General features: G+C 36.3%; 2 protein-coding genes across 5 annotated transcripts; one reads left to right on the top strand and one right to left on the bottom strand.

Moving 5' to 3' along the window:
- Positions 1–15,736, top strand: LOC115975388 (protein disulfide-isomerase 5-2). Its single transcript, XM_031096148.1, has 5 exons — positions 1–354; positions 1,789–1,892; positions 2,187–2,557; positions 10,852–11,159; positions 15,163–15,736. Exons 1-5 carry the CDS (start codon positions 124–126, stop codon positions 15,478–15,480), a joined length of 1,332 nt encoding a protein of 443 aa, XP_030952008.1. The 5' UTR covers positions 1–123; the 3' UTR covers positions 15,481–15,736.
- Positions 15,737–19,764: 4,028 nt separating this feature from the next.
- On the bottom strand, positions 19,765–26,288 carry LOC115975389 (receptor homology region, transmembrane domain- and RING domain-containing protein 2-like). 4 transcript variants are annotated; one of them, XM_031096151.1, is made up of 6 exons: positions 25,918–26,288; positions 25,045–25,275; positions 24,857–24,910; positions 23,603–23,659; positions 23,255–23,479; positions 19,765–20,734 (listed from the first exon to the last, which is right to left on the bottom strand). In XM_031096151.1, the coding sequence occupies exons 1-6, from the start codon at positions 26,039–26,041 to the stop codon at positions 20,163–20,165; spliced, it is 1,263 nt and encodes a 420-aa protein (XP_030952011.1). In that variant the 5' UTR covers positions 26,042–26,288; the 3' UTR covers positions 19,765–20,162. The 4 variants fall into 4 exon arrangements, with proteins under 4 accessions (XP_030952011.1, XP_030952009.1, XP_030952012.1 ...); XM_031096149.1 differs by having other exon boundaries at positions 23,255–23,659; positions 25,918–26,287; XM_031096152.1 differs by lacking the exon at positions 24,857–24,910 and having other exon boundaries at positions 25,918–26,286.
- Between the last annotated feature and the right edge of the window lie 404 nt (positions 26,289–26,692).

A 26,692-nucleotide genomic window follows, 5' to 3' on the forward strand; every position in this document is an offset into this window, starting at 1 on the left:
CAACGTCATATATAGAAATGCAGAGACAGGCTTAAGCTTAACAGTTTGAACACAAAAGGAAAGGAAAGGAGAAACGAACAGATAAACACAAACCATCAAGTATCCGATTGGGATCGATCATCAATGACGAAGCGCGTTTTTCTCTCAATAACGGTGATCTTGTGTTGTTTACACATCATTCCAATATCTTCATCCTCATCTTCTTCTGGTAATGGTGAGCAGACCTTTTCCGTGAATGGAAAGGTTTTGGAATTGGACGAATCGAACTTCGATTCGGCCATCGCCACCTTCGACTTCATCCTCGTCGACTTCTACGCCCCATGGTGCGGCCACTGCAAGCGTCTCTCTCCTCAGGTCCTTCTCTCTCTACTCATTTCCCTTTTGAAATTTTGATGCAATCTTTGAAGAATGAGTTTCATGGTGGAGTGTGTGTTTGACCTAAATTAACATGATTTTAGATAATATAATCTAATGATTGTGAAAAAGTTTATTGCATCTTCATACCACTAGGAAATTTTAAGAAGCAAATCTATTAATCTTTTGTTGTGGGGAGATTGAGAGTGATTGGAGGAGAAGGGGTGAGAGAAAGAGAAAGCGGAAGCATTTGGGGAATTCACATGGTTCATCTTGATGGCTTATGTCTTTAGTGGAAAGGCCTTGAATTGCTACATTTTAAGATCTGTGTATATATATATATATATAGAATATCATGGGTCTACAATGAGTTTGCGCCACTCAAACCATATTTTCTAACAACCCCTTTAAACTTAAGGTGGAACCTTGCGTTTGAAATGTAAAATTGTGAATGTAAACTGTAACCAGAGTGAAGCGCGCAAGATAGATATCGGTGGCAACCAACTAGTGATGATGACTGACATTGATTGTTAGAAATGCATTGGTAGATTAATGTGTCACGGATGGCCAGAGCATGCATTTGTGCATTAACAGTCGAAATTACTGCATTAGTTATGGACAGTGTTACTATTGGTTGTTTGAAATATGGTTTGAAGGGCGTCTATCCTTATGAGGTGCATGAGTCAGATGGAGAGTCGTGATGCTGGTGCCTGTGGCACGTGAGCTTGAGTGTTGTTGGCACGTGTGAGCGTGTGGGGGCACATGGATCACTGGTAGAATCTTTTGGTGGTGTGAGGCTGAGTGCAGATTATTATGTTTCAACAAAGCTGTTACAAATGTTCTACACAAGTGTCAAGTTCATTGTGATGCGTTCTGGGCTTAGGACTATGAATACTTATATAGATTATTCTCATATAAATCTGGTCACTTTTTCATTTCAGTATGGAACAAGACCAGCTTGGCAGTTGATTTTTTTTTTTTCAATTTAAAATTGGCTCAGGATATGAACAAATGGTGAAGAAGGATTATGCACTATGCTGCTTATTAAGTACGGTTGTACCTTCACAATATGATTGTTTGGTGTAAAGCTGATTAGTATTTTGGACTCACCCTTTATTGTGTATCTAGGAATTGCCACAGTGCATGCATGTTCTACCATATGCCACAGCCTATTTTTCCTTTAGCATGAAACTTGTGAATTGGTTGTTTGTGTTATCTTTTGAGTCCTCTTTAAATTTCTGTTTATTTGGAGTGCTTGTTTTTATAGATTTCTTTTTATAAATTGTTTTTATAGATTTCTTATAACTCATTGCAGTGCCAATCAGTTGTCGGAATTCCTTCAATATTCTATTTCATTGAAATATTGGATCTTATGTTAATTACTGCCTGTATTTTGAAGTTAGAACAATAACAACTTTAATTTTTGCATTGCAGTTAGATGAAGCTGCCCCCATACTTGCCAGCTTGAAAGTACCCATAGTTATTGCGAAATTAAATGCTGACAAATATACCCGTCTTGCTCGTAAATATGAAATTGAGTATGCTTCCAAGGCTTTCATCTCAATCCTGTTGATGTTAATCAAACTTGTCTTTTTGTTTGCCATTTGGGTTCCCTTTTACACTTGATTAATTTAGAATGGTAAGACATTGCTCTAAGCCACCATATTGTTTAAGGCACCAGATTGGTGCTTTCAGTGTGGTAGTAGTCAGAATTCCTGCCCAGAATATGTTTCTCGGCGCTCTTTTCTGAAATAATTTTATTTTTAGAAAGCAGAGCTTACTACTTAATGATTCTGATGTAACTGTGAACCATTGATATTTCTGTGATGCAGTGGATTTCCCTCCCTCAAGATCTTTATGCATGGCGTCCCTGTTGATTATTATGGACCAAGGAAACCAGATTTACTTGTTCGTTATCTTAAAAAGTTTGTTGCTCCTGATGTTGCGCTTCTTAATTCGGACTCTGGTATCACTGAATTCATTGAAGCTGCTGGCATTTCCTTTCCTATATATATAGGTTTTGGCTTGGATGAGTCAGTGATATCAAAGTTAGCCATAAAGTACAAGAAAAAGGCATGGTTTTCCGTGGTGAAGGATTTCTCTGAGGACATCATGGTGCTGTATGATTTTGATAAGGTTCCTGCTTTGGTATCCCTTCATCCAAGTTACAATGAGAAGAGCATTTTTTATGGCCCTTTTGAAGGTAAGTTTTTACACAGAACCACTACCCTAGTTTAATACTAAAATCATGTTAAATCTGTGTTAACTGTTAAGTTCCTCATATGAAATGTCACATTCATAAAAAAGAAAGATATTTTAGACTTTTTAAGTTTTCTTCATGCACATGCATATTGACTCTGGTGCTTTTCAGAACTTTTTCCATAGTATATGATATTTTGATGATGTGACATGTGACATCTAATACCCTTTGTGTTTATTTTTGGGTAAGAACTTGCTTAGTTTTTTTTGGATAAGTAATAAGTTTATTGATATCAAAAAGGGAACACCCTAGTACACAAGGAGTGTACAAGGGGGTCAAACAATCAAGAACAAAAATTACAAGAATCTAGGAAATCAAGAAAAGATAAAAATGATTGGTTCCGCAAAGCAGCCAACCAAGCCATTAAAGTTCTAAAGGAAAATAGCTTCAAGTTTGATATGGATCTTTCCTTATCTTCAAAGCGCCTACTATTTCTCTCCCTCCAAAGACACCACAATAAGCAACGGGGAACAATCAATGGGCAAGAACTTGCTTAGTGTGTATGCTAACTTTGTTCCTAGAGTGGATTATATCAACAAAAATAGCTATTGATTTGGTTAGATAGGCATGTACATGGTAGTCAAAGGAGAGTCAGGATGCTCGCCTAGGTGGGCCGAGGCGCCTTTAGAGCCTAGGTGAGCAAGGTGAGTGCCTTAAACCATGTTCAAGGTGCTAAGGCGACAGCCCTAAATTTTTATTATTATTCTATTCTTTCTCTCTTCCCCTCACCTCTCGAGCAACTCCCCCCTCTTTCTTTATTTCTTCTCTCTCCTATTGGAATGCTTTATTCCATCCTGTTATTCTTCTTTGCGCCCCCCCCCCCCCCCCCCGGCGGGAATCATTAATCCAATCCAAAGAAGGCACCTCCCTAATCAAGAGCTCCTTTCCTTGCCCATGATCATTGTCTAAGTACCTCTGAGCCTGAAAAATTCTGTGAGGCTCTCGGGTGATCAAAAAAGGGAGAGTGGAATCACCACTTGTCTCCCATCTCTTAATCCAAGGACCCAATCTCTAGAATTACCCCAAGATCTATCCAAAACCATCAAAGGTATGCCTAGATAAGAGTTGAAGCTCTTCATTTCTTTGGGCAACTGGGACAAACTCTGTCACTGCCATTTGGGTCTTGATCATGGTTTGAATTTGAGTCTCGGTCTTGGCCTCAGATTGGGACTAGGTCTTGGTTTCGGTTTGAACCTGAGTCTCGATCTCAATCTAGGGTTGGGAATGGACCGTGGCACCATCAAAGTGGAGGACAAAGCAGACAAAGCCTAGGTTGATGTTACTACTTCAATGAGGCCTTTCTCTTTGTCATGATAAGAGTCGGTCGCAAGAGGAGGAATGACCTTTTTAGTGGCACATGATTGCCCATCAGAATGAGCGAAACCCTTAATGTAAGGAATATTGGCCAAGATGAAGAAGTTTGGAGTAGCAACAGGTTTCGGAGCGGGTTTGATGTAGATGGAGAAGGAGAAGGGAGGAGAGTCAAAGAGATAAAAGAGGAGATGGGTTTGGGTGAAATATTTGTTAAGGAATCATGAAAATTGGGCTTGGGGTGAGAAGCATATTTTAGAGAAAAGGGCTTAGGATCCCGAGGCAATGGACTCAGCCTCTTTAGAGTAGGGCCAACTTGCTTGAGGATTAGAGGGAAAGTCACATGGTCCCCCTTCGGTGGCTTTAGACCACAAAATCCTCCAAAGTACATCAGTGCCGCATTCCACACCAAGGGATAAATCCAAAGACACAACTTCCTTCAATTAGTGCTTTGGAACCCACCACTAGAGACACCAAAACCACCACAAAATCCATCCCCAAACCAAATCACAAACACCATTAGACAAACAAGAACAGAAAAATAAAAAGAAAATAAGAGAAATAGATAGAAGACAGAGAAGAGAGAGGCTAGCGGCTACTAGTGGTGGCTTTGCCAGCTTCAGCTTTCACTGCCATTTTAACCCACAACCAGCGATCTGAACTGCAAAAACAAATCCAACCACCACCCCAACAGCTGTCAATCTCAATCCCACCACTGCAACAAAAACACTGATCTCAACCCTAAAAAAAAAAAAAAAAAAGCACCGGCGAGAGTAGGACAAGAAAGAGGAGAGATTTATGAGAGAGAGGGGAGATGTTTGAGATGGAGAAGAGAGGAGAGAAAAAGAGAAAAGAGAAGAGACTGTCTAAGAGAAAGAGAAAGAAAAAGGATAAAGAGAGGAGAGAGGAGAGAAAATAAATATTGCTACAGTACCCTTCTTAAATAGAAGGGTACTGTAGCATGTTGCAAAAAGAATTGGATTTTGGCAATGAGGTATGATTTTTGGTGTTTGGTATGCCAAATTCAGCATTTGGCACACCTGATGACAATGCTCTTATGGTAAGTAATGTCTGCAACAGAATTTGGAAAGATAGCTTTTCTCAAATGGAAACCAAAACCTCTCCATCAACACCCCAACTTCCCCTCCGGAACAAATATAGAACCCCTATGACGGCAATTAATCAACTCTATAATCAGCAAAAAGGTACCATGAGCATTGGACCCCATCTGGAGAATGAAGACCTTATCCCTTCCCTAAAAGTTCTCACAAAAGAACTGGGTGATTGATTAGACAACATCTCTTCTACATACGTCAATAGTCTCTTAGCACAACTCTTTGCTTATAAAAACTGATCGTATTGAGTCTCTAGCTCTCTCATAAATCCAGAGAATGAAGATAGAACCCCCTTCCTCTACTGAGAATTCAAAAGCCTTTGATTCAATGAAGAAAAAGATGGAACCTTCCATTGAACTTCCTAGTTCTTGCAAGTTAAACATGATACTTTGTATAAAACACCATTGGCCACAAAGCCAGGAAAAAATGAACAAAGCCCTAAAAAATAGGCATGTAATGCTTGAAAAAAAATAAGAAAAAAAGTGGTGGGGAGCAACATTAGGCTTTCAAACCTATTAGGAGATTGATTATTTATAGAATTGTTGTAGAACCTTTTGGTAGATTATTAATTTACAGAAGCTTATTGTAAAATCTATTGTTAGATTAATTAATTTACAAAAGCTTGTTGTAAAACTTATTGTTAGATTAATTAATTATAAAAGCTTGTTGTAAAACTTGTTAGGATAATTAATAGAGCCTAGACCTTGTTAAGCCTCTTTTGAAATCACTTAATGGACTTAATTTCTTCATGCAACACATGTCAAAGACACTTGATTATATATATCAATACATTAGATACATTTGATTTGATTTAAGTTCTATGTGTATAATATCTATATATTTCAAAAAAAAAAAAAAAAAAATTGGAGCCTTGCTTCAATCGAGCTACCACCTTTTTGTTGCCTCACACCTTAGGGAATACAAGGCCTTGGCATCTTAAGCTCCCCTTTTGCCTTTGACTATCTTGGGCATGTATGCTTGTACTCGTATTTCCATCTTGCTCGTATTCAATGCCCTTGAAATATCATTGGTGGCTGAGATGCTGACACTCAATCCATTTCTTATTATTATTTATTTGGAAAATTACATTTCAAGTCCTATAATTGAAGAGTTCTACTGAAAATTTAAAAAAAAAAAAAAAAAAAATCGTACTTCCCATGTACATAGGTAGTGTACTAGGGATGCTACAAATGTCATCTAAAGTTGTACAAAACTAAAAATTCCTCCAAAGTAGAAAAGGAGTGATCACTCAAATCAGCCATCCAATCATACATGGAGTGTAATAAAAACAGTTTTAACTTCAAAGGTGAACACTCAAATTTTTTTTTAAAAACACGCTGGTCTCATTTTCTCCAAATAGTTCACATGATTCATAATGTAATTACCTCCCATATGTCAGCATTTCAAAGTTCGCCAACACTCCTTTTTCAACAAGTAATCCACTACTCTCTTAGACATAACCTAATGGAGTTTGAACAAGCAAAAACTATAGATTATGCACATAAGCACAGTGAATGAGCAAATGATTTAGACTCCCCATTGATTGGTCTAGGGTTTGGGGACTCACATCTAGTGATTCTCTCCCTTTATTCCTTAGCTCTCCTTCTTTGTAATTAGTGCTTCTTTTATGCTTTTGCTTTTCCATCTTTTTTTGTACTTTTTGATATGTTTTGTGCTTCTTTGCATTTTGCAGTTTTTTGAATATACATCTTTCTTACTTATCTAAAAATTTTTGACTCCCCACTGTTCCTCCACATGCAGCACCACTCTACACGTGTATACCCACAGTAATGGTCCATAGACTCCCCAATGTTCTTGCACATGCAATACCACTCTACACTACAGATATTTCTCTTTGGAAAGTTATTTATACTGAGAATCTTTTCTTTAGCAGTTGTCCACGTAAAGAAAGCTAGAAAGCTTCTTTTGGGGGAACCTTAACCCTCCAAATGCTTTTCCACAGAAAGAAATGATGGTTTCCTTTAGTAAGAAACTTGTAATAAGACTTAACCTCAAATATCCTGCAAGCGGGAGTCCAACTCTTTCTGTCTTCCCTATTAATTTTAGTGTAATAGAGAAGGCTGAGAAATGATTTTGTAGCCTGAATCATATCTTCATCATTAAGCCAAACTGAATATGCTGGTGGAGGCAGATATAAATTGCAATTATTTACGTATAAGGTACATTAATAACTCCATTAGGTGCACAATTTAAGGACTTATCTGTTTGGAATCCTATCCTAGAGAGAATGGAGAGGAGATTAGCAGGCTAGAAGAGAATGTATTTATCTAAAGGGGGTAAGGTGAGACTCATTAAAAGCTCACTATCTTCTTTACCTACATACTTTCTTTCCCTTCTTCCTTTACTGGGTAAGGTGGCTAAGCGTATGGAGAAATTACAGAGAGATTTTTTGTGGAATGGGATTGGAGGTGAACCTAAAATTCATTTAGTTAATTGGGCCAAGGTTTGTAGGCCTTTGCAGGTTGGGGGGTTGGGTATTAGACGGTTGGGTACCTTTAATTCTTCCTTACTAGGTAAATAATGGTTGTGGAGGTATGGCTCGGAGACTGATGCTTTATGGAGGAGGGTTATAGAGGCAAAATATGGGAACATTTGGGGTGGTTGGTGTACGAAGAAGGTGACAAATCCTTATGGGGTCAGCTTGTGGAGATACATTAGAAGTGGCTGGTTGAACTTCTCCAAACATCTTGTTTATGATGTGGGGGACTAGGTTGCACGGACATGCCATTTTTGGCATCGTGTTGGTGTCGGACACCGGAACAGGTACGACTCGCCGGATTCCGGTGTCTAGTGAGTGTCTTTTTTTTTTTTTTTTTTTGCTTCTCCGACACGGCGCCGACAAGTCAGACACGCCAGCGGTGAAAAAAAAGAAAGGAAATCACAGATTTTGACAAATGGACTTAACAATACCATTGATTTTATGATATACCCTAAAACAACAAGTCTGAGAAGTCTCGAAACCCACATCTCAAGTTCTCACTTCTCAACCCACCCACCCTCCCTTTGACCTCTGTTCTGCCCACTGCTGCCACTGCCCTCTGTCCCTCGCTGGAGCTAGATTGGACTGATCGGCAAACTCCATAGACGTCGATGCCGTTCTTGTCCCTTCCGTTCTCTCTCTCTCTCTCTCTCTCTCTCTCTCTCTTGGCATCATGTTCGACCTCTTTAAGCTTCTCTCTGTTTTTTTTTTTTTTTTTTCTCAGATGTTTGGCCATTTGGTTTGGGTGAATGACTGAATGGGTTACTTAAATACTCACTTACTATAACGCGTTTTGTTTTGTTTTTTTTTTTAATTTTTAAATCCCACTCTCACTATCACTGTTGATAAGCCAGTTAAATGCTTTTGTAAGATGAAGTTTTTGTTCTGTGATAATCTTGAAAATTTAAAACTTGTTATCCTTTTATGTTTTTAGTTTGATGTTGAACTTGTTATCCTTTTATGGTTTGTACTCTAAACATTTTATGTATATTATTGTACTACTTTGGGTGTTAGTTTACTTATTTGTAGTTCTTACATATGTTGAATTCTAGACATAAACCTATTTTATGTCTAAAAATATTTAAAAATATGCCTAAATATAAAATTTAATTAATTATTTAACCGCCATGTCGTGTCCTTATTTTTCAAAAATTGCCGTATCCCCATGTCCGTGTTCGTGTCTGTGCAACATAGGTGGGGGACGGTACTAGAGTGAAATTTTGGAAGCGTGTGTGGTGTGGGGATTGTACTCTCCAAGAGGCCTTTCTGGAGCTTTACTGTCTTAGTAGGTCAAAGGATTCCTCGGTGGCTGAAGTTATGGGTTGTTGGCTGGGAGGTTTCATTGGAATGTGCAATTTTGTCATCCACCACAAGATTGGGAAGAAGAAGCCTTTGACTGGTTTATGGAGTTGGTATATTCTTCGTCAGTGTGGGAGTTTGGCCCAGATAAGGTTTGTTGGAAGCCTGCAAGGAATAAAGGTTTTGAGGTTAGAGGTTATTATAGTTCCTTCTACCCTCCTAATCTTGTTTCCTTTCCATGGAAAATGATATGGCAATCGAAGGTTCCTCCAAGGGTAGCTTTCTTTTCTTGGTCTGCTTCCTTAGGTTAGATCTTAACAACAGATAACCTTCATAAAAGACGAGTGATAGTGCTTGACTGGTGCTATATGTGTAAGAGGTGTGGGGAGTCGGGGGATCATCTTCTACTTCATTGTTCCATAGCTTGGGAGTTGTGGTCTTTGGTTTTCTGCTTGTTTGGTATTCAATGGGTTATGCCTCATATTGTTCTTGAGTTGTTTGAGGCTTGGCAAGGAAAGTTTGCACGACATCGTCACATTGATGTTTGGAAATTAGTGCCTCACTGCTTGATTTGGTGCATTTGGCGTGAAAGGAATGCTAGAAGCTTTGAGGGTTGCAAACGCTCTTTGCTGTAGATTAAGTCCTTTTTCTTACACACTCTCTTTGAATGGAGTATGGTTTTTTCTCATTTTTCTTGTTCTTCCTTTTCTATTTTTCTTGACCGTTGTTCTTTTGTTTCTTGATTTGTGCCCCCATAGTACATCCCCAATGTACTCGGTTTGGCAATCTTTTTATTATTAATAATATTCTTACGTTATTTATCAAAAAAAAAAAAAAATTAATAACTTCACGGAACTAGTTGGAGTAAAGTATATTTTTAGCAATAAGATTTGCTAAAGAGATTTAAGATAATCCTTAAATTCAGTCCTGTTGATTATCTGCAATTGTTAGTCCACTGCATAATTGACATCCACCCCTGAAATTAATTCGAATTCTTATTTGCAGAGTTTATTCTAACACCATAGCTTTCATGAAGCTATTCATTTGCACCTTACTGATGGTCTTCATAAAGACTTGATAATTAGCTTTCTCATAGGGATCATGTCAATCTTTTATTTTTTTAAATGAGTGAGTGGCCCTTATGGAACTTGTTATTCTTTCTAGAGGATAATGTTAATTTGGTGCCAGTCAAAAATTATTATGTGGATTATACTAAATTTTTTTTAGGTTTAATGTTTAAATTAATAGTTTAAAATTATATAATTAGATGGATATGTAGAATGTTACTAAGAAAAAGGAATACAGCATTTTGTCTTATAATTGGTACATTGAGTTATATTAAATGGTTCAAATCATCTATTCCTTATTTGTTTTAACATGTAACATCCTCAAGTATAAACCACTTGAGCAATGGTGTCCCACACTTTGTCGTAGTTGGGACTCTAAGATGAACTGGACCACTCAAGTTTTCTAAGGATCAGCTTTAATAAGCTTGCTATTTAAATGAACTGAGCTTGATTGTCCATGTTTATGCCAGGGACGTTTTATCTGTACCTAGAAATGTCATCCTGAAGTTTAATGCTGAACATGTAGATTCATGTTGGCTTATGAAGTTTTTTTCTTGAATATGAACCCAAATGGATACTCTCTCCGACTTCCTCTTAAGAGACGGTTGGCTGAGTTCCTGGGGAAGTAAAAATGGGCTTTTAAAGCAAGCCAAGCACAAATATCTCTCCAAATTCCAATTTATTAAGTAAAGCTTGAACTTAGCATGTGAAATTTTAGCCCAGTTCAAACTGATTTTGAACATTAATGGGATCAACCAAGCTGACCTGAAGACCCAAGTGCTCAGTGCAACCTCTTCCTTTGGTTCCTTACTGTATATTTGAACTCTCCATCTTCCTTTGTCTTGTATTGATATCCTCTGCATTTTTCATTAAATTATAATCAGAAGGTCTATAACTGGCCATGCAAAGAAAAGGTTGTTTAAACTTCCTGTTTTCAATATGCAGAGGAGTTTTTGGAAGATTTTATAAAACAAAACATGTTCCCTCCGGTCATACCAATAAACCATGAAACGCTGAAGGCGCTGAAAGACGATGACAGGAAAATTGTCCTGACAATTGTGGAGGATGATACAGAAGAGAAATCAAAGAAAACTTTCAAGTTATTGAAGGCTGCTGCATCTGCAAATCGTGACTTAATATTTGGTTATGTTGGCGTCAAACAGTGGGATGACTTTGCTGACACATTTGGGGCTAACAAAAAGACAAAACTGCCAAAAATGGTCATTTGGGATGGAGATGTGGAGTACTTTTCAGTAAGTTCTTATTTTATTTTATTTTTTTATCAAAAATAATTATATTAATTTTTATGCTAATTTTAGTAGTGCAAATTATTTGTTATTTTATTATCATGGATGTGAAATGTATAACATGTCATAATTCTGAGTGAAGGACTATATCATAGGTGCAGCATGGCATTGTTTACAATTATGCTTAACTTTTGATCATCTATGTGCTTATATTGATTGGACTGAAGAGATTGTAATTTGTAAATCCATAATAATTTCATTTTTTCATCTTATAAATGTTCACAATATTTATACCACAGACCTTGGATTGAGATATTTCTTAGTATGCAACTATGAGTTGCTCTATGTCAAACCAAAGGAAACGAAAAAGAAAAATAGAAAAAAGATGGGGAATATATCTTTGTATGAGATAGGGAGATAGTAGGGTTGGATATTGGATTGGTGCTACATGTGCAAGTGTAATGGTGAATCAGTTGATCATCTTTTTCTTCATTGTCCGGTTGCTATGGATTTGTGGTCTATGGTGTTTGGTTTGTTTGGAGTAAGCTGGGCTATGCCGCAATATGTAGTGGGGCTTCTAGCATGTTGCCAAGGCGGATTTGGTCGTCATTGAAATGGGTATATATGGTTGATTGTTCCTCATTGCTTATTGTGGTGTCTTTGGAGGGAGAGAAATAGTAGGTGCTTTGAAGATAATGAGAGATCCATACCAGATTTGAAGTCATTTTTCTTTAGAACTTTAATGGATTGGTTGGTTGCTTTACGAAACCAATCATTTTTTTCTTTTCTTGATTACCTAGATTCTTGTAATTTTTGTTCTTGAATTGTTTAACCCCTTGTACACTCCCTGTGTACTAGAGTGTTCCTTTTTTGATATGAATAAACTTCTTACTTATCAAAAAAAAGATAGTAGGGTCTACAATGCAATATGGAAATGATCAAGGGGAATAATGGCCTGATGGAAGAAATTCAAGAGCTTGTTTGGTGAGTGAGTTCAAACTCACATTTTCACATTTTAAACAACATTACACACATTTCCACACACTTTTTCACTCACACGTATTTCAAAAAACTCCAAACAACAATTCTCAAACTACTCTACCAAACACCCCCTGTCAAAAGTGGGAAGAGTGCACATATGGTACAGATAGTAAAGAGTTCTAGGAAAAACAATATTAAATACCAAAAGATTAAAGATTTGTGTTCTAGTTTTGATGTGGGGATTCTTGGCAACTTTCATGGACTGCTTTAGTTATTATTGAGTTAGTTTTAAGATTTTTAGGTTAGAACGTTGCTGGTTTAGTTATAATAAAGTTTTAACAAAATAGGGGTAGTTTGGCAATGTTCAGATTTTCTGGCTGTTCTAGAGGCCCATGAGTCTTATTTAATTTTTTGAGTACTTTCTCTATTTGGTTTAAAAGTTATTAATTGCTTTCATTATTACTTGAGTCCTAGTCTTTCTAGGAAAAAGGTTATTTAGGAGTCCTAGTCCTTCTAGGAGTAGTATTGGCATTAGTCAATAAAAGCTTCTTTATGTATTCAATAAAAGGAGATTATCAGATTGATTTTAATATAGTTCCACCAGCTTATTTTAAGCTTTGAGGGTGTGATTTCCTTCTCCTACCTACGTGTCCTAAGTCTGATTTCTTACAATAACTTAGGTGCAATATGCTGGTGCTGTCTGTTCTTTTATTTCACTTTCTATTCGTTGTTTTAACACCAAACAGTCATCACACATATTGAGGATCCCATATTTTCATTACCTAAACCCTTAAACCTCAAACCTTATTCAAGAGACCTTCAAGATCTAATCAAGAATCTAATTTAATGCTGAATTCCTAAGACCCTACATCAAATTGACAGCGCCCATTCGAGCTTATGTTCTGCGCCAATATTTCAAACCTGTCTTCCTTCTTTAAAAAAAAAACTTTTCGCCGTACCTCTTCATGTGAGCAGCAGATTGGAGAAGTTATTGTAGGAATATTATATTGGGTTATGTAGAAGATGGCTTCAAGTGCTACCTAGTAAATTAGGAAGTGGTTTTTTCTTCCATCTGCATAGGAGGTTTGGGGTTCAGAAGCGTAACGAAGTTATTAGGGAAAATGGATTTTGCATGATATGGAGGTGACAGGAATCATCTTTAGAGACAAAGTATTGGGCTGAAATATGGTGAAGAGTGGAGTTATTGGAATTCAGCTATGGTAAGGGTTCTCATGGGATGGGTTGATGGAAAAACACTAGAGGGGTTGCTTGGAGTTGTTTCTGGTATTTATAATGCTTGCTGAAAACTTTGCCATCTGATTTGTTTCTTATAGCTGAAGAGCAAGATGCAACTGTAGCATCTTGCATTAGAATTTTGGTTAAGATTCTAACATGAGTCCAAGGTATTTGTGAGCAATTTAATAAGAAGCAATCATTCTCATTGTTTTTCAAGCTTTTTTGTGATCTGTATTGGGCTGTCCACTTGATTCAATGCTGTAATCGAAGTGGGAGATTCCTAGAGTTATCAGAGTATATGGTGAATCTCAACAAGGGGTAGTTTGTATATCAGAAGAAAAAGATAGAAGAGGGTGGTCATGCCGCCATACTTCAGATCACTGACAGCACCTTATTTCTTTGGGAGAATATGGTGCATGATGAAATGAATGCCCATCCTGGGTAGATTACGATAGAGAGTGACTTGTGATGATGAAGAGCATCTGGGGTTTAAAGGATACCCTATTAGTTCCAGCACCTCTTAGGGTGCTTGGGAACTGCGGTTTGAACCCCACCATACCCCTTTCCTGAATTTACCTATTAAAAAAACATATTACCTATTAAAAGAAAAGAAAAGAATGCATGATCTGTCTTCCTTCTATAAATGCATTTTGAGTGACATTACCTTCTAGGACACTCCTTTTAGCCTGTTTGCCAAGATTTCAGCAAGAATTTTGTAGATGCTACCAAGGTGGCTAATAGGTCTGAAATCTCTCAAGTCAAGTGCACCGATAGAGCAATGAAATTAGCATCAAGGATTTTTTCATACCTCTATTGAAGTAGTGGGAAAAAAAAAATTATCTTGATATCACCTCTCACCACACTCCAACACTTCTGAAAGAAAGCAATAGTGAACTCATTTGAGCATGGTGCCTTATTTCCATTCATAGATTTAAGTGCCTGAAGCACTTCTACCTTTGTAAGGTGCTATATTTGAAGTCTTTGTTGTTAACATGAAATTATTTTCGTCAAATTTAGGCTAAATTAACTGAGTATAATGTATTTATTTTTCCATATGCAGGGTAACTTTTAACAAATTTGTAAGACTGGTTTCTTTTGACCAGGTAGTTTAGCAGGTTGTCATATGAACTTACAGCTGAGCTATGCTGACTGACTTGGTGTTACTTACAATGTGATATACATGATTAAATTGTATATAAATGCTCTGTTATTAATGAATGTCTTCCATATGCTCAAAACAATGCACTTTTCCATTCTGCATATCACACGGTAGCTAGCGTATTGCCTATTTGTGGTGTTTTATTTTTAAATCATCCACCACTAGTTTCTATGACTACCTTTTTTTTTTTAATTCTTTTTATAGCTTAATTCATTAGAAAAATCCATGTTTCCTGCTATCCTTACCTGTTTCATAACGATAAGTTATAATGATAACTTTTTATAATGTTTGCATTATTGGAAGCTTATAGTTTGTTGATATTGATTTATCTTCCTTGCCGAAGACAATCTGTTTGGGTCACTTCTAAAATCTTGACATGTTTGTCATGTCAGAAAGTGTACCAGACACATTGATTGTGGGTAAAGCATGCATATCGTGCCACATGGATTGAACTTGTTGGTTTTAACCCAAATTTAAGATATGCAAATAAGTTTAATCTTTTCAATACCTATACTGTAGAATTTTTTTATAGTATCTAATATGACATCATTGGAATAACTTCTCAGCATCCTCAATGAAAATGTTCATTACATGCTGCGACTTTTGACACTAACTACTACATTTAATTATTAGGTAATTGGTTTCGAAAGTATTGATGAGGAGGATCAGGCGACTCAAATCTCACAATTCCTTGAAGGATATAAGGAGGGAAGAACTATAAAGAAAAGCATCGGCGGTCCATCCTTTATTGGCTTTATCAATTCATTAATTGGCATGAGAACAGTGTTCATGCTTGTTTTTGTGGTTGCAGTCATTATACTAATTCAAACCATCAACAAAGGAGACGAAGAGCCTCTCAGGGTTGGTACTCGAGAAGAGGCTGATACTGCAAGCAGTTCTGTCCCCGAGACTGAAAAGAAAGAGTACAGATCTGGAGACAAGGAAGATTAAAGTTGGGCATGTGGACTTCTAACTGAATCTAGTTGAGGATGTCCTTGTAAACAAATCAATAGAATGCGCAAAGATATTAGAATTGAGGTTATGCTGCACTTACATGCTTTTGTAGAGAATCCTTTTTATGCGCATGACTTGGTCAGTTTATTTTTAGACAAATTTTCACTAATTTAATGTAATATACATAAGTTTCTATTGATTTTGAAAGCACAAACTTGTTTCTCACCATAAAAACACAGTTAACGTTCTCCTATGTTCGTGACAACACTTGTGCTGGTCTGCTTTATCACATAAGTGATAAACAATTTTCTCATAAAAATGCATGTTATTTAAAGGCCACAAGGATTAATGTGGATCTCCATCTTTCACTAAAAAGAACTCCAAACTTAAAGTTACTATATACCCATTAGACATAATCAGAGCATATCACCTGCAATTAGTGAATTTGAAATCTTTACACTGTGTTCGGACTAATAATGAAGCTTCAGGTGATTAAAAGCATTGTTATTGATTCCATTCTGTTCCAGTCGGAATGGCCGAAATTTTTTGTACCGGTATGCAAATTGGTACCGGGATAGCCCACGTTTCACCTCGGGTCAAATTTCGGTCCATTCCGGTCATTCCGGCCAATTCCGACTGAGATGTAAATTTCAGCCGGTATTGGATTGGGCCTGTTATTAAAAAAAAAAGAAAAAAGAAGAAGTTATATTTGGGAGTTCTTTTGATGATGAATTTGATCATTCTCTCATGGATGATGATGAGTAAATCTTGTATTATTTGATATTTAGTTATTGTCTTGTAATCTTCTTATTGTGTGATGTTAAATTGATGTTATATTTCAAGTTATTGATGTTTAAGACTTAAGAGTTAAGACTAAATGATTTGTATTATTTGATATTTAGTTATTTATTTATTAGAATTGACAATTTTATGTTCTACAAGAATATATATAAATTATTTTTAAAAAACTTCGAAACATCCTAAAACGGTATGCCGAAATTGGTTGGTACCGAAATATTTTATTCCATTGGACAAATTGAAACGGGTCCAAAACGGTATTAATAACAATGATTAAAAGAAAAAAGTCAGCACCAACTCATAACTAAGGTGTTAACTCTTAAAACTGATCTGACTTCTACCTGTAATCAAGCAAACTCTAAACCTCTATGATCAGTTGTCGGCCTCTACAACTGCACTAAGATTTGATGCCACAACCACTACAACTCTAGCATAAAATTCGTCATGATCGTAACAAACGCCTTCTCTTTTCTTGAACAGATTCGATTTAGGGTTGGATCCACCATAATACATAAAGCGATTTCAAAATAGGATTTCACGGTATGATCCCATTCGTGACAACAATTTGCATGCATACCGACCACTACAACTCCAGCATAAAATTCGTCATGATCGTAACAAACGCCTTCTCTTTTCTTGAACAGATTCGATTTAGGGTTGGATCCACCATAATACATAAAGCGATTTCAAAATAGGATTTCACGGTATGATCCCATTCGTGACAACAATTTGCATGCATACCTTGCATGGAGCCTTACGTGGCTTGGAGTGAAATGTTAAACAAAGTCTTTGTGAACGGCTCCCCTTGGAGATTGGAGTGGACGTGGCCTGTGGGTACAGGTGGCGTTGAGTATGGATACAAATGACGATGGTGTAGACTGTAGAGGTCTATGTCATAGTGTGGTGGTCGATGGCATTGAGAGGTGGCTGACGGTGGACTGATTTGTGACTAGATGCCATTTGTGATGGAGGGGTTTGGGGCTATTTGGCTACGAAGAGGTGGTCCTATTTGCTTGCGCTTGTTTGGTTAGGTAAGACCTATTTGGTTATGCGAAAGAAATTTCCCCTCCTTTGACTATCAATTATTTAAATTTTTTTTTTTTTTTTGAGAAAAAGAGAATCGCATTAAAAGAAAACAAACTAGCTAAAATAGGCTAAGAAAATAGAGTTGATGTGTGAAGGAATATCCTTCATTCACACAGAAAGACCACTAACATGTCTAACAAGATTATGAGCAACACAAATACCTTGTTTATAAACATGAGAAAATCGACAAAAATTAAAAGAAGTCGTATATACTTTAATATCTATAATAAAGTGATCATAAGAGGAAAATGATTCATATTCACTACATGAGAAAACTTTTATGATCACCTTGGAATCACCTTAAAAAAAAAAAAAAAAGATTATTGATTTGTTAATGATTAATAATTTTTAATTACGTCTTATATTATTGGTCCAGCTCGTGATATGCTCCCGAAATTACTCAATTCTATTTCGTAAATTTGCAAAAGCTAGTGATATATTTTAGGTTTTATATCCTTCGATATGTGGAACCTGATGGCGGGCATAAGGCCATTAGAGCATCTCTAGCAATGTATGTATCTGGGTATATTAGCTAAAATTTAGAGAATCTGTGCACTGTTCATGCTCCATTCATGCTCCAGCAGATTCGGTAAACTTGGATTTTTTTTTGGCTTATGAACAGTAACCCATCAGGTTTGATGGGCTACTGTACATTAGCAATCGAATTTCTTGGATTAAAAAATTATACCAGTTATTATTATATCAATTCTTTCTCTCTCCTCCGGATTTTTTTTTTCCTCTCATTCTCTCCGTTTCTCACATAATCCAAACACAAAACACAAAACAAAATCCAATTCTTAAAATAAAGTTGAATCAGAACAAGCAAATATGAAAAAAAAAAAAGAACAAAACAAAACAAAAAAGAACAAGCCAATCTGACCCCGTTTCTCACATAATCCAAACACAGAACACAAAACAAATTCTAATTCTTATAAAATAAAGTTGAATTAGAACAAGCAAATATGAAGAAAAAAAAAAAAAAAAAGGAAGAAGAACAAGCCAATCTGACCCAAGCTCAACCGGCCTCCACTGGCAGTGCCTCAATGGTGGCGGCCGAAGCTCTCACCACTGCCTCCATGGTACTCACGCATCCACCACACGGTTCCTTCCTTAAAATCAATTCCGATCCTTGCTGGGTATTTTGGTGGTGATGTGGTGGAGTGGGTCATATTGTTGCTACTGGTGGTGGTGGGTCATTGGGGTTTCTGATTGTCGGTTTGGGTTGAGATCAAATCGTGGGTTTGGGTTAAGATTGGGATGTGCTTGTGTTTGTGGTTGGCGTTTGTGTTTATGGTTGGGATTGGGCCATGTTTGTGTTGGTGGTTGGGATCGAGCTGTCGTCAGCGATGGGTTTGTGTTTGTGATCTCTCTCTCTCTCTCTCTCTCTTCTCTTATGTGAAGCAAATGGAGATCTAGAATGTTCTTAAGGTGTAAAACAAAATAAAAAGAAGGGGGCTGGACACTTGTGTGGAGGAGAAAAACAAGAAAAAGAAAAAAAAAATGAAATGAACGGGAGAAAAACAATATAAAAAATAAAAAATTCTAATTGAAAAATACTACCACAATATTTTCATAATAAAATTATATTTTCAGTGGTGAGTTCAAATTAAAATTAGTAACAAATTTTCATATAAGATTTTGTTATAATTCTTGTGAAAGTATTGCAAAAAATGTTGTAAATATAATATTTTTCATTAAAAAATATAATTATTGGGAATAAATATAGGAAGAATAAATGATGATAAAGAATGAATAAAAAATGAATGAAGAAATAATATTTAAATGAGATAGAGAATGGAATAGAGAATCTGTTGGAAAGTGTATTTAAAAAGTGAGTAGATAAAAGTTAAATGTCACTGTTACGACGATCTCCAAATCCCCTCGAGCTGCAGCTCCCTGGTGTTAGAGTGCATTCGAATTCATTAGCCAAACAGTACAAATATTTGACTAATCTACTGGAGATGCTCTTAGGTCATGCATCTTGCTTCTCTTAAAGCAAACTACATTTCACATGACACAGAATTTTAATTTAGAAACATCTCACTAACATTTACATTTTAAGATTTCAGCAAAACAGCCAGGAAAAAGTAAGGGTGCTTCATATTTAGACCAAGCCTACACCCTGCAAAATTTTAAGATTTCAGCAAAACAGCCAGGAAAAAGTAAGGGTGCTTCATATTTAGACCAAGCCTACACCCTGCAAATTTCTACACAGCCCTAAACAACTCTGGTTATTGTGGTTTACCATATATTCACCAATGAACACTATCACAACATCATGTCAATGAAATTAAGTGTGTTTGGCAAAAAACTAGCATTTTACTATTCAGTTTATTTTTGCTACCATTCATGGACCCACTGCACTTTTTGTTACTATTTATAGATTCTACCATACTATTTCAGCTAATTTTTACCTTTATTTACAGTATTTTTAGCACAAAATTTTCAGTTCTAGTAAAATAAACGGATCTCAAACAGACCCTAATTACAGCACAATACAATCACGCTTTTTTCAGACACACTTCACAGACCTCAAATGAAAGAACCACAATAATCACTTGAAAACAAAAAGAAAACCTTATGCTACAATGTACACGTGAGGTCGCAACAAGTTCCACTCGAGATATAAAAACTGGTGTAAGCAAGCAACTATGTCAAATAGAATCCAATCATGACACAACAACTTTACAGTGCAAGCTTAAGGTAAAAATGATCTCAGGAATGTCGGTTCAACTCCCACTGGTGAGCTCTTAGCAGCACCTATCCAGCTTACAAAACATATGCTAAAATTTAACTCAGCATTCTGGAAGAGATTGGGCAGAAGCAAAGGGAGAAAAACTTGCAGCTGACTCGCTGCAATGCAGAGGGTGCTGCTGCCGACCAGATGAACTGACAAAGCTTGGTGATGCACTGCTTGGGCTTGGAATATATGGAGACATGAATCGTGAGTTATATGGTGAATAGGATGGGTAACCCAATGAGTGGGGTGAAATGAAATGGGGAGCTTGAGATCTTTGGGATGATGCATTCCTGAGATCTACTGAGCTTCGGCTTACATGCATGGGAGGGGATTGGCGGTAGGACCTAAGAGAGTTCTGAATGTAAGGAGTGCTAGCAACAGAGTGCATGTGAGAAACTGAAGGGGATTGAGATGATGCTGGTGCTATTTGTATGGCTGATGATGATGCAAATGATGACCTCATAGACGATAACACAGAAGAAGCCACAGAGGCTGGGCTGGATGAAAGCAACGGTGTTGATTCTGAAGCTGGTGGATCACCTGTGTTAGTTCTAGCATCACGCTTGCAAACTGGACAGAAGGTTCTCCAGGTAGTAAGCCATGAATCCACACAGAGAGCATGAAATTCTGTCAAATTCCCAAAAACCTTATAACTATATGTACAAGATAGATAATGTATGAGAATGAAATGAAAGAAAATAAAATAAGTTCCTGCACAAGATCAATCATTCAACATATGAGAATAAATGGCGGAAGATAAAATAAGTCACTACACAAGAAGAATCATTTAAAATATTATGCCATTTACAAAATAAAATAAAATAGCCTCGAGTTACAAACGCTGTGCAGCATGAAATAAGATAGGGTTCCATGTGTGTATAAAAACTCCCATATAGTCATTTCAACAAAAGAACCTTGTTTACATACAATTATTATAATATTTTTAGATACAATAGAATTTCAATCCATGGCATCTCTTATTTAACAACAAAAGACTTTATCAGTTCAGCTAACTAGCACCCAACATGTTTATATACAAGTACTCCTGCATATATTCATTTCAACAAAAGAACCTTTGTGCTCGTTTGGTAACGCATTATCAAACTGCATTTTCTCAAAGTACAACATTTTTAAACTCGACGTTTTTTCTAGGTACAGTTTTTTCAAAACCCATGTTTTCAAAAGTTGAAAAATAAGCTGTACCAAACGGGCACAAATCCCATACATAATCATTGGTAGTGTATGAAATCTCATACTAATAAAGCACAACAAATACTTTCATAAAGGAAATTACTTGCTAAACAAAAGAAGCCATGCTTATTTGGCCAAAATCATAGTTTATCCTGCCATGAGATGAGAAATATGTTGGGTTGGATGAGCTTTTCATTGGTTTATTTTTGCTTATTTGTTTAAAGTGAGAGAAATAGGTTGGGTGTCAAATGAGCTGGATAAAAATAAGCAAATTTAAAAATAGCTCTATAAACAAGTGGCAAAACAACCGCATGTAAATCATTGCCAATGACCAAGGCAACAGGGCAATTTCATCCTACATTGCCTTCACCAACACCGAGTGACTAATTGGTGATGCCTTTCATTGACGACCACATGGAGATCATCTCTTCCTCCTATCCTCACTGCAAGAAAACCCTAAACTTTTCCACCACTTTCAACCTGACCTGAACCTCCTCTCAGCCCAAACATTCTCTCTCTCTCTCTCTCTCTCTCTCTCTCATGGTGGTGGATTAGGTTTTCTTGGTTGGTGATTTGGGGATTTTGGTCATTGTTGTAGCCATTGCTAAAAGCAGTCATTTCTCTATGGGTACAATACAACTCTTTACTGGCTTACTCTCACCGTTACATAGCAGTGAGAATAAGCTAGGCTTTTCTCCTTCACTTGGGCTCCCAAATGGTTAGCTTAATTCCATTTCATTTGAAACAAAATATGGTTAGCTTATTTTCCTTCATGAAGTGACTAAGATGAACACAACCTATGCTTAGCTTTCAGGGGCACACCCAATAAGTATTCAAATGGGGGATGTTTTAAACCAGGTATGTCAAGGAGCATATGACTTGCACAGAAACATGGGACAAATTGCTTAACATTGTAGAACAAAACAATTAGTTCATAAAATTTTATGAAATCATCCATTTCTAAGAGACAGATTAGTATACGTTCCTCTGCCCTATTTTTGTTTCACTAAATATAATCACTTTGATATGGACAATTTGTACAGTTTAACTGGTAAATAGATATAAAAGATACAACTCCCTGTTCTCAACTGTTTAATCTTGATTTCTGGGAGTAAGGGGGAAAAATTAAGGGAAAAAAAGAGTTTTGAAATACATTCTCTCCATCTTTGGAACCTAGTTAATGGAAATTTCCAACAGCAGGTGATTATTTGTCATTTTGCTTTAAGCTAGGGATTGATTGCACACCAAATCTAGGGCTCATATTGCTATAGACATTTCAAAGCTAGAAACTAAGGTTAATAATGGGGTAAAAAATGAACACTCAATAGGACAATGTGGCAGCATAAACTAAAAGGGAAACCCTAACACTCTATCATATAGAAACAAGGTCCCTTTTCATTATTGTTATCTCCCATTCTCACTTTTCTGTTCAGTAGAAAAGTCCTAGTTTTAGAGGGAGGAGCAATGTTTATCTTTGTAAAGAGTTTCTTATATATATATATATATATACAGTGTAAAAGGACATAGTCAAAAACCTTAAAACATGAATTATAAAGCAATGCAATAAATACATAGTGACCTTAACACCCAGAAATAGAAGGCTGCCAACAGGAGCAAATAGACGATGTAAAATTCAGTTGTGCAATAGTGTGCAATTCATGGTAGGTCGTATACTAAGAGTTTACAACTACATAGGTCTCCAGATCGTGCTAATTAGAAAATCATCACCATTATCTGAAGTTAAAATCTCAAATGACTCCATCACAATGCATATTCATTGGTAAAGTCCATGTGAATTGACAACCACCCAACACAAAACATCACTAGAGTTGTTCCTACTATTGAAAAACTTAAAATGCTCACCCCAAGAAAAGCCACGCCACCAATTAAAAGAAATGCAATTAATGACGTAAAATTGCAAGCAATATGAGCTTTGCTATGGTAAGAAAGACTTACTGTGACGACATGGTAAAATCCTAAGCTTCTCTCCGACGGTATAATCTTCAAGGCATATAGCGCATGTTATTGAAGTACAGTTATCCTCTAAAACAGCAGTAAATATCAAACTTGGCATTGCTTTCACTAATCGACTGCTCATTCCATGGAATTCCCGCACATGAGAAGCTCGAGGCCGTGCACGTCTTATACGATGCCTACGAACGAAGAAACAAGTAGCGAGCACTGCAGACATGGCAAGTAGGGAAATAAAAGAGATTGCCATGATTGACCATGCTGAGTTTTCGAAACTTGAGATAATCCAAATCTCCATGTCAGTTAAGCCAGTGTATTTTGCTAGTATTTCACCTGAAGCTTTAGAAACAAACACAGCGTTTATTTTTACACCGGCTGAATTTCCTGCCACTGCATTATCCACATGATTGAATTAGGGATTATCACAATAACAAAATATCTAGTGACCAATTAAAAGAAGTCAACATAAGAAGAAAGTCACAGAATTCTTCCCCTACAGGAACATGGAAAATAGACTGTACAAACAAAATAATTGGAATTCCAAATAGTACTTGCACATTACATTTTAAAACAAAAATGGGAGTGCTCACAAAACCTAAACTCTTTTTAGTGGAAAATTGCACTTTGTTCTCCAGTGAAAAGGCCCATTTTCATTTTGCCACCTTGTGACTTGGTAAGTATCTCTTTAACACACTTGAGAGATCTGTTCCAATTACATCTTGTTGTGAAGCATGTGCTTCACCTCAATATTCAGTCTATATTAAGAAACAAAATGCAATATAATGAACCTTAGAAGGACAAAGTGACAGATCCTGGAACAGGTGGCAAAGTGAAAACAGGCCACTCGGGATTAGTATAATTCCCCCTTTTTAATCAGCTGTGGAAGGTTTTGTCACTAATAGTAAATGGTGTGCACACACATGCAGGGATATGTACATGCAGTGAACGTATTAAATATTATTCACTGCAACAAAAAACATCCTTGACATATTACCCAACCACAATCAGTATTGAAGTAACATGGCTGTTATTCTGGCATCATATTATGTGTCAATGAACTGATCAGGTATGTTTTAGACTACCATTTCACCTGCGAAGGCACATATATTACCACAATATCATTATGAAAGTATCATATCATTTGTCTGTTTAGTTGGTGGAATTGGTTGGGGAAGCATTCATCTAACATTTGGAATCTAGTTCCGCTGTGTTTGATGCGGTGCATTTGGAGGGAACGCAATCAGCGGACGTTTGAGGATCTGGATAGATTTGAAGACCAGCTGCTTGCTCTCTTCGCTGGTTCCCTTTTTGATTGGGCTAGGGCTTGGGGACTCACTTCTAGTGACTCTATTCCTTTTTTCCTTAGCTCTCTTCTTCTCTGTAATTAATGCTTTTTTTTGTTTTTCTTTTTGTTTCTTTTTGTTTTTGTACTTTTGTTTTGCTGGTGTTTTTTTGCATCTAGCAGTTTTTTGAATATATTTTTCTTACCAATCAAAAAAAGAAAGTATCATATCATTTGTCAGGGATCTAGCTCATAAACAATAAAATCTCATTTACTACCCCAGTAGAAAGCATGTGAGGAGTTACATATTTTCATATCTTCTTCAGTTGGGACAGCCTCTTCAAGAACCTTATTTAACCCTGGAGTTTGAGAATCCAAAAAGACAGTTTTTCAAATAATAAGAGAAATGTTTCTTTTATTGACCAATAACTATGGGTATGAATGTCTTTGGAAAGAAAAAATGATTATATTTATTGCAGATAAAGGTCATTACTTGCAACCAAGACACCACTATCTTCATTGTCGTAGACAATTGCAGCTTTGAATCCAGCTGTCTGTGCTCTTCTAACTTTATCCTCAAAGCTACATCCTCCTCTAACAATCAGAACAAATGGGGAACTGCAATTGGAGGCTTTTTCAACTTTATTAGTCAATGTTGAGCATGCATCGAGAGGCTCTGCCATGTATAATACTCCACATTCCCCAGAACCTTTAACCGGTGGAGCTGGAAAAAACAGCATAACACAAATCAAGGGAAGTATTAACATCACATATCATCACAAACAACAGAGCAACACATCTGGCTGTGCAGACCATCACGGATACATGCAAACAACCAAAACCTTCCACAATCTTAACTTAAAATTTTCCACCTCTTCTTAGAAAGTGGTAAATATTCAACAGCAATCTAAAATATATTAATTCAAATATCATGTAAACACACAAGAATGCATACTATGAATTTTTTTTTTTTTTTTTTTTGATAACATAAATAGGTGATGTCATTGAAAGCTATTATTATTATTTTTTGTTGGAAGAGTTTGTCAGCAAGGCATAGCAATGGATCATAACCTAATGAAATTTGTTATTATTATTGTCTAGTCTCTCCCAAATATTGTTTCAACTAATGATGTTACTATTGACCTGTCAAAAATAGAAGCATCTCAACTCAACCAAGTCAAACAAATGAATTAGCTAACCTGAGTGAAAATTTCAACACACCCATGTCCCCAAAAATCAAAATTGAAATACCCTTTCACCCAGAAACAATATCTGAACATCCAAAATAAAATACCAAATTTCTATTTTCTCAGCAACCAAACAAAACATAAAGATAAAAATTGAAGCTTGAAGCTAGAAAACTAACCGAAATTAGCTTCAACATCTTGGAAAGAGAAAGTGGCGTTGTGCACAATGAGCACAACATTCGCTGTCGCCATAAAACACTTAGCAAATAGAAAGAGCAACGATAAAAGCACTGCAGAATTCATAGCTTTTTTATTTTCCTCAGATTTCTCAAACCCTAATTCCTCAGAAGATGAAGAAAAACGAAAACTTTAAAGAGAAATTTTTAGGGTTTTGCAGAAATTGATAGATACATCCGCTTCCATTTGAGAAGAAGACGAAGAAGAAGAGGAATAAATCTGAATCTTCTTCTTAATTCTTTGATGCTTCTCAATTTGTAGGATTTTTTTTTTTGGGTAGTAATGGATTTGTACGGAGAAGATTAAAAGTAATGGGGATGTTTGTAATTTCAATTAATATATATATAAAATGGGGTGTTCTAGATAATGATGGTTAATTTGTTTGTTATACAGCTTATCTTCATATGAATAAAAAAGCCAATTAACCATTGCCAAAAAAAAAAAAACTATTTTAGATATTACCTTCATTCCTCACGGCCAAAAGAGTTAGATTACTTCAAATAATTTTATAAAAAATATTTGGCTAGAAATTTGGTCATAACTTGACGTTATAATTTCACTAAATATTTTTTTACTATTAAAAATGATATGTTTATAATATTTTTATAACATTTTACAACAAATCCTAAGTGGCAAGTTGTTATTAGTTGTTATTGTTAGGACAAAAAAGTAATCTTAGCGTTAGTTTGAAATTTGAACTAATAACCACTAACCACC

The sequence above is a fragment of the Quercus lobata genome, chromosome 2 (assembly GCF_001633185.2).
Source record: "Quercus lobata isolate SW786 chromosome 2, ValleyOak3.0 Primary Assembly, whole genome shotgun sequence".
Lineage (NCBI taxonomy): Eukaryota > Viridiplantae > Streptophyta > Magnoliopsida > Fagales > Fagaceae > Quercus > Quercus lobata.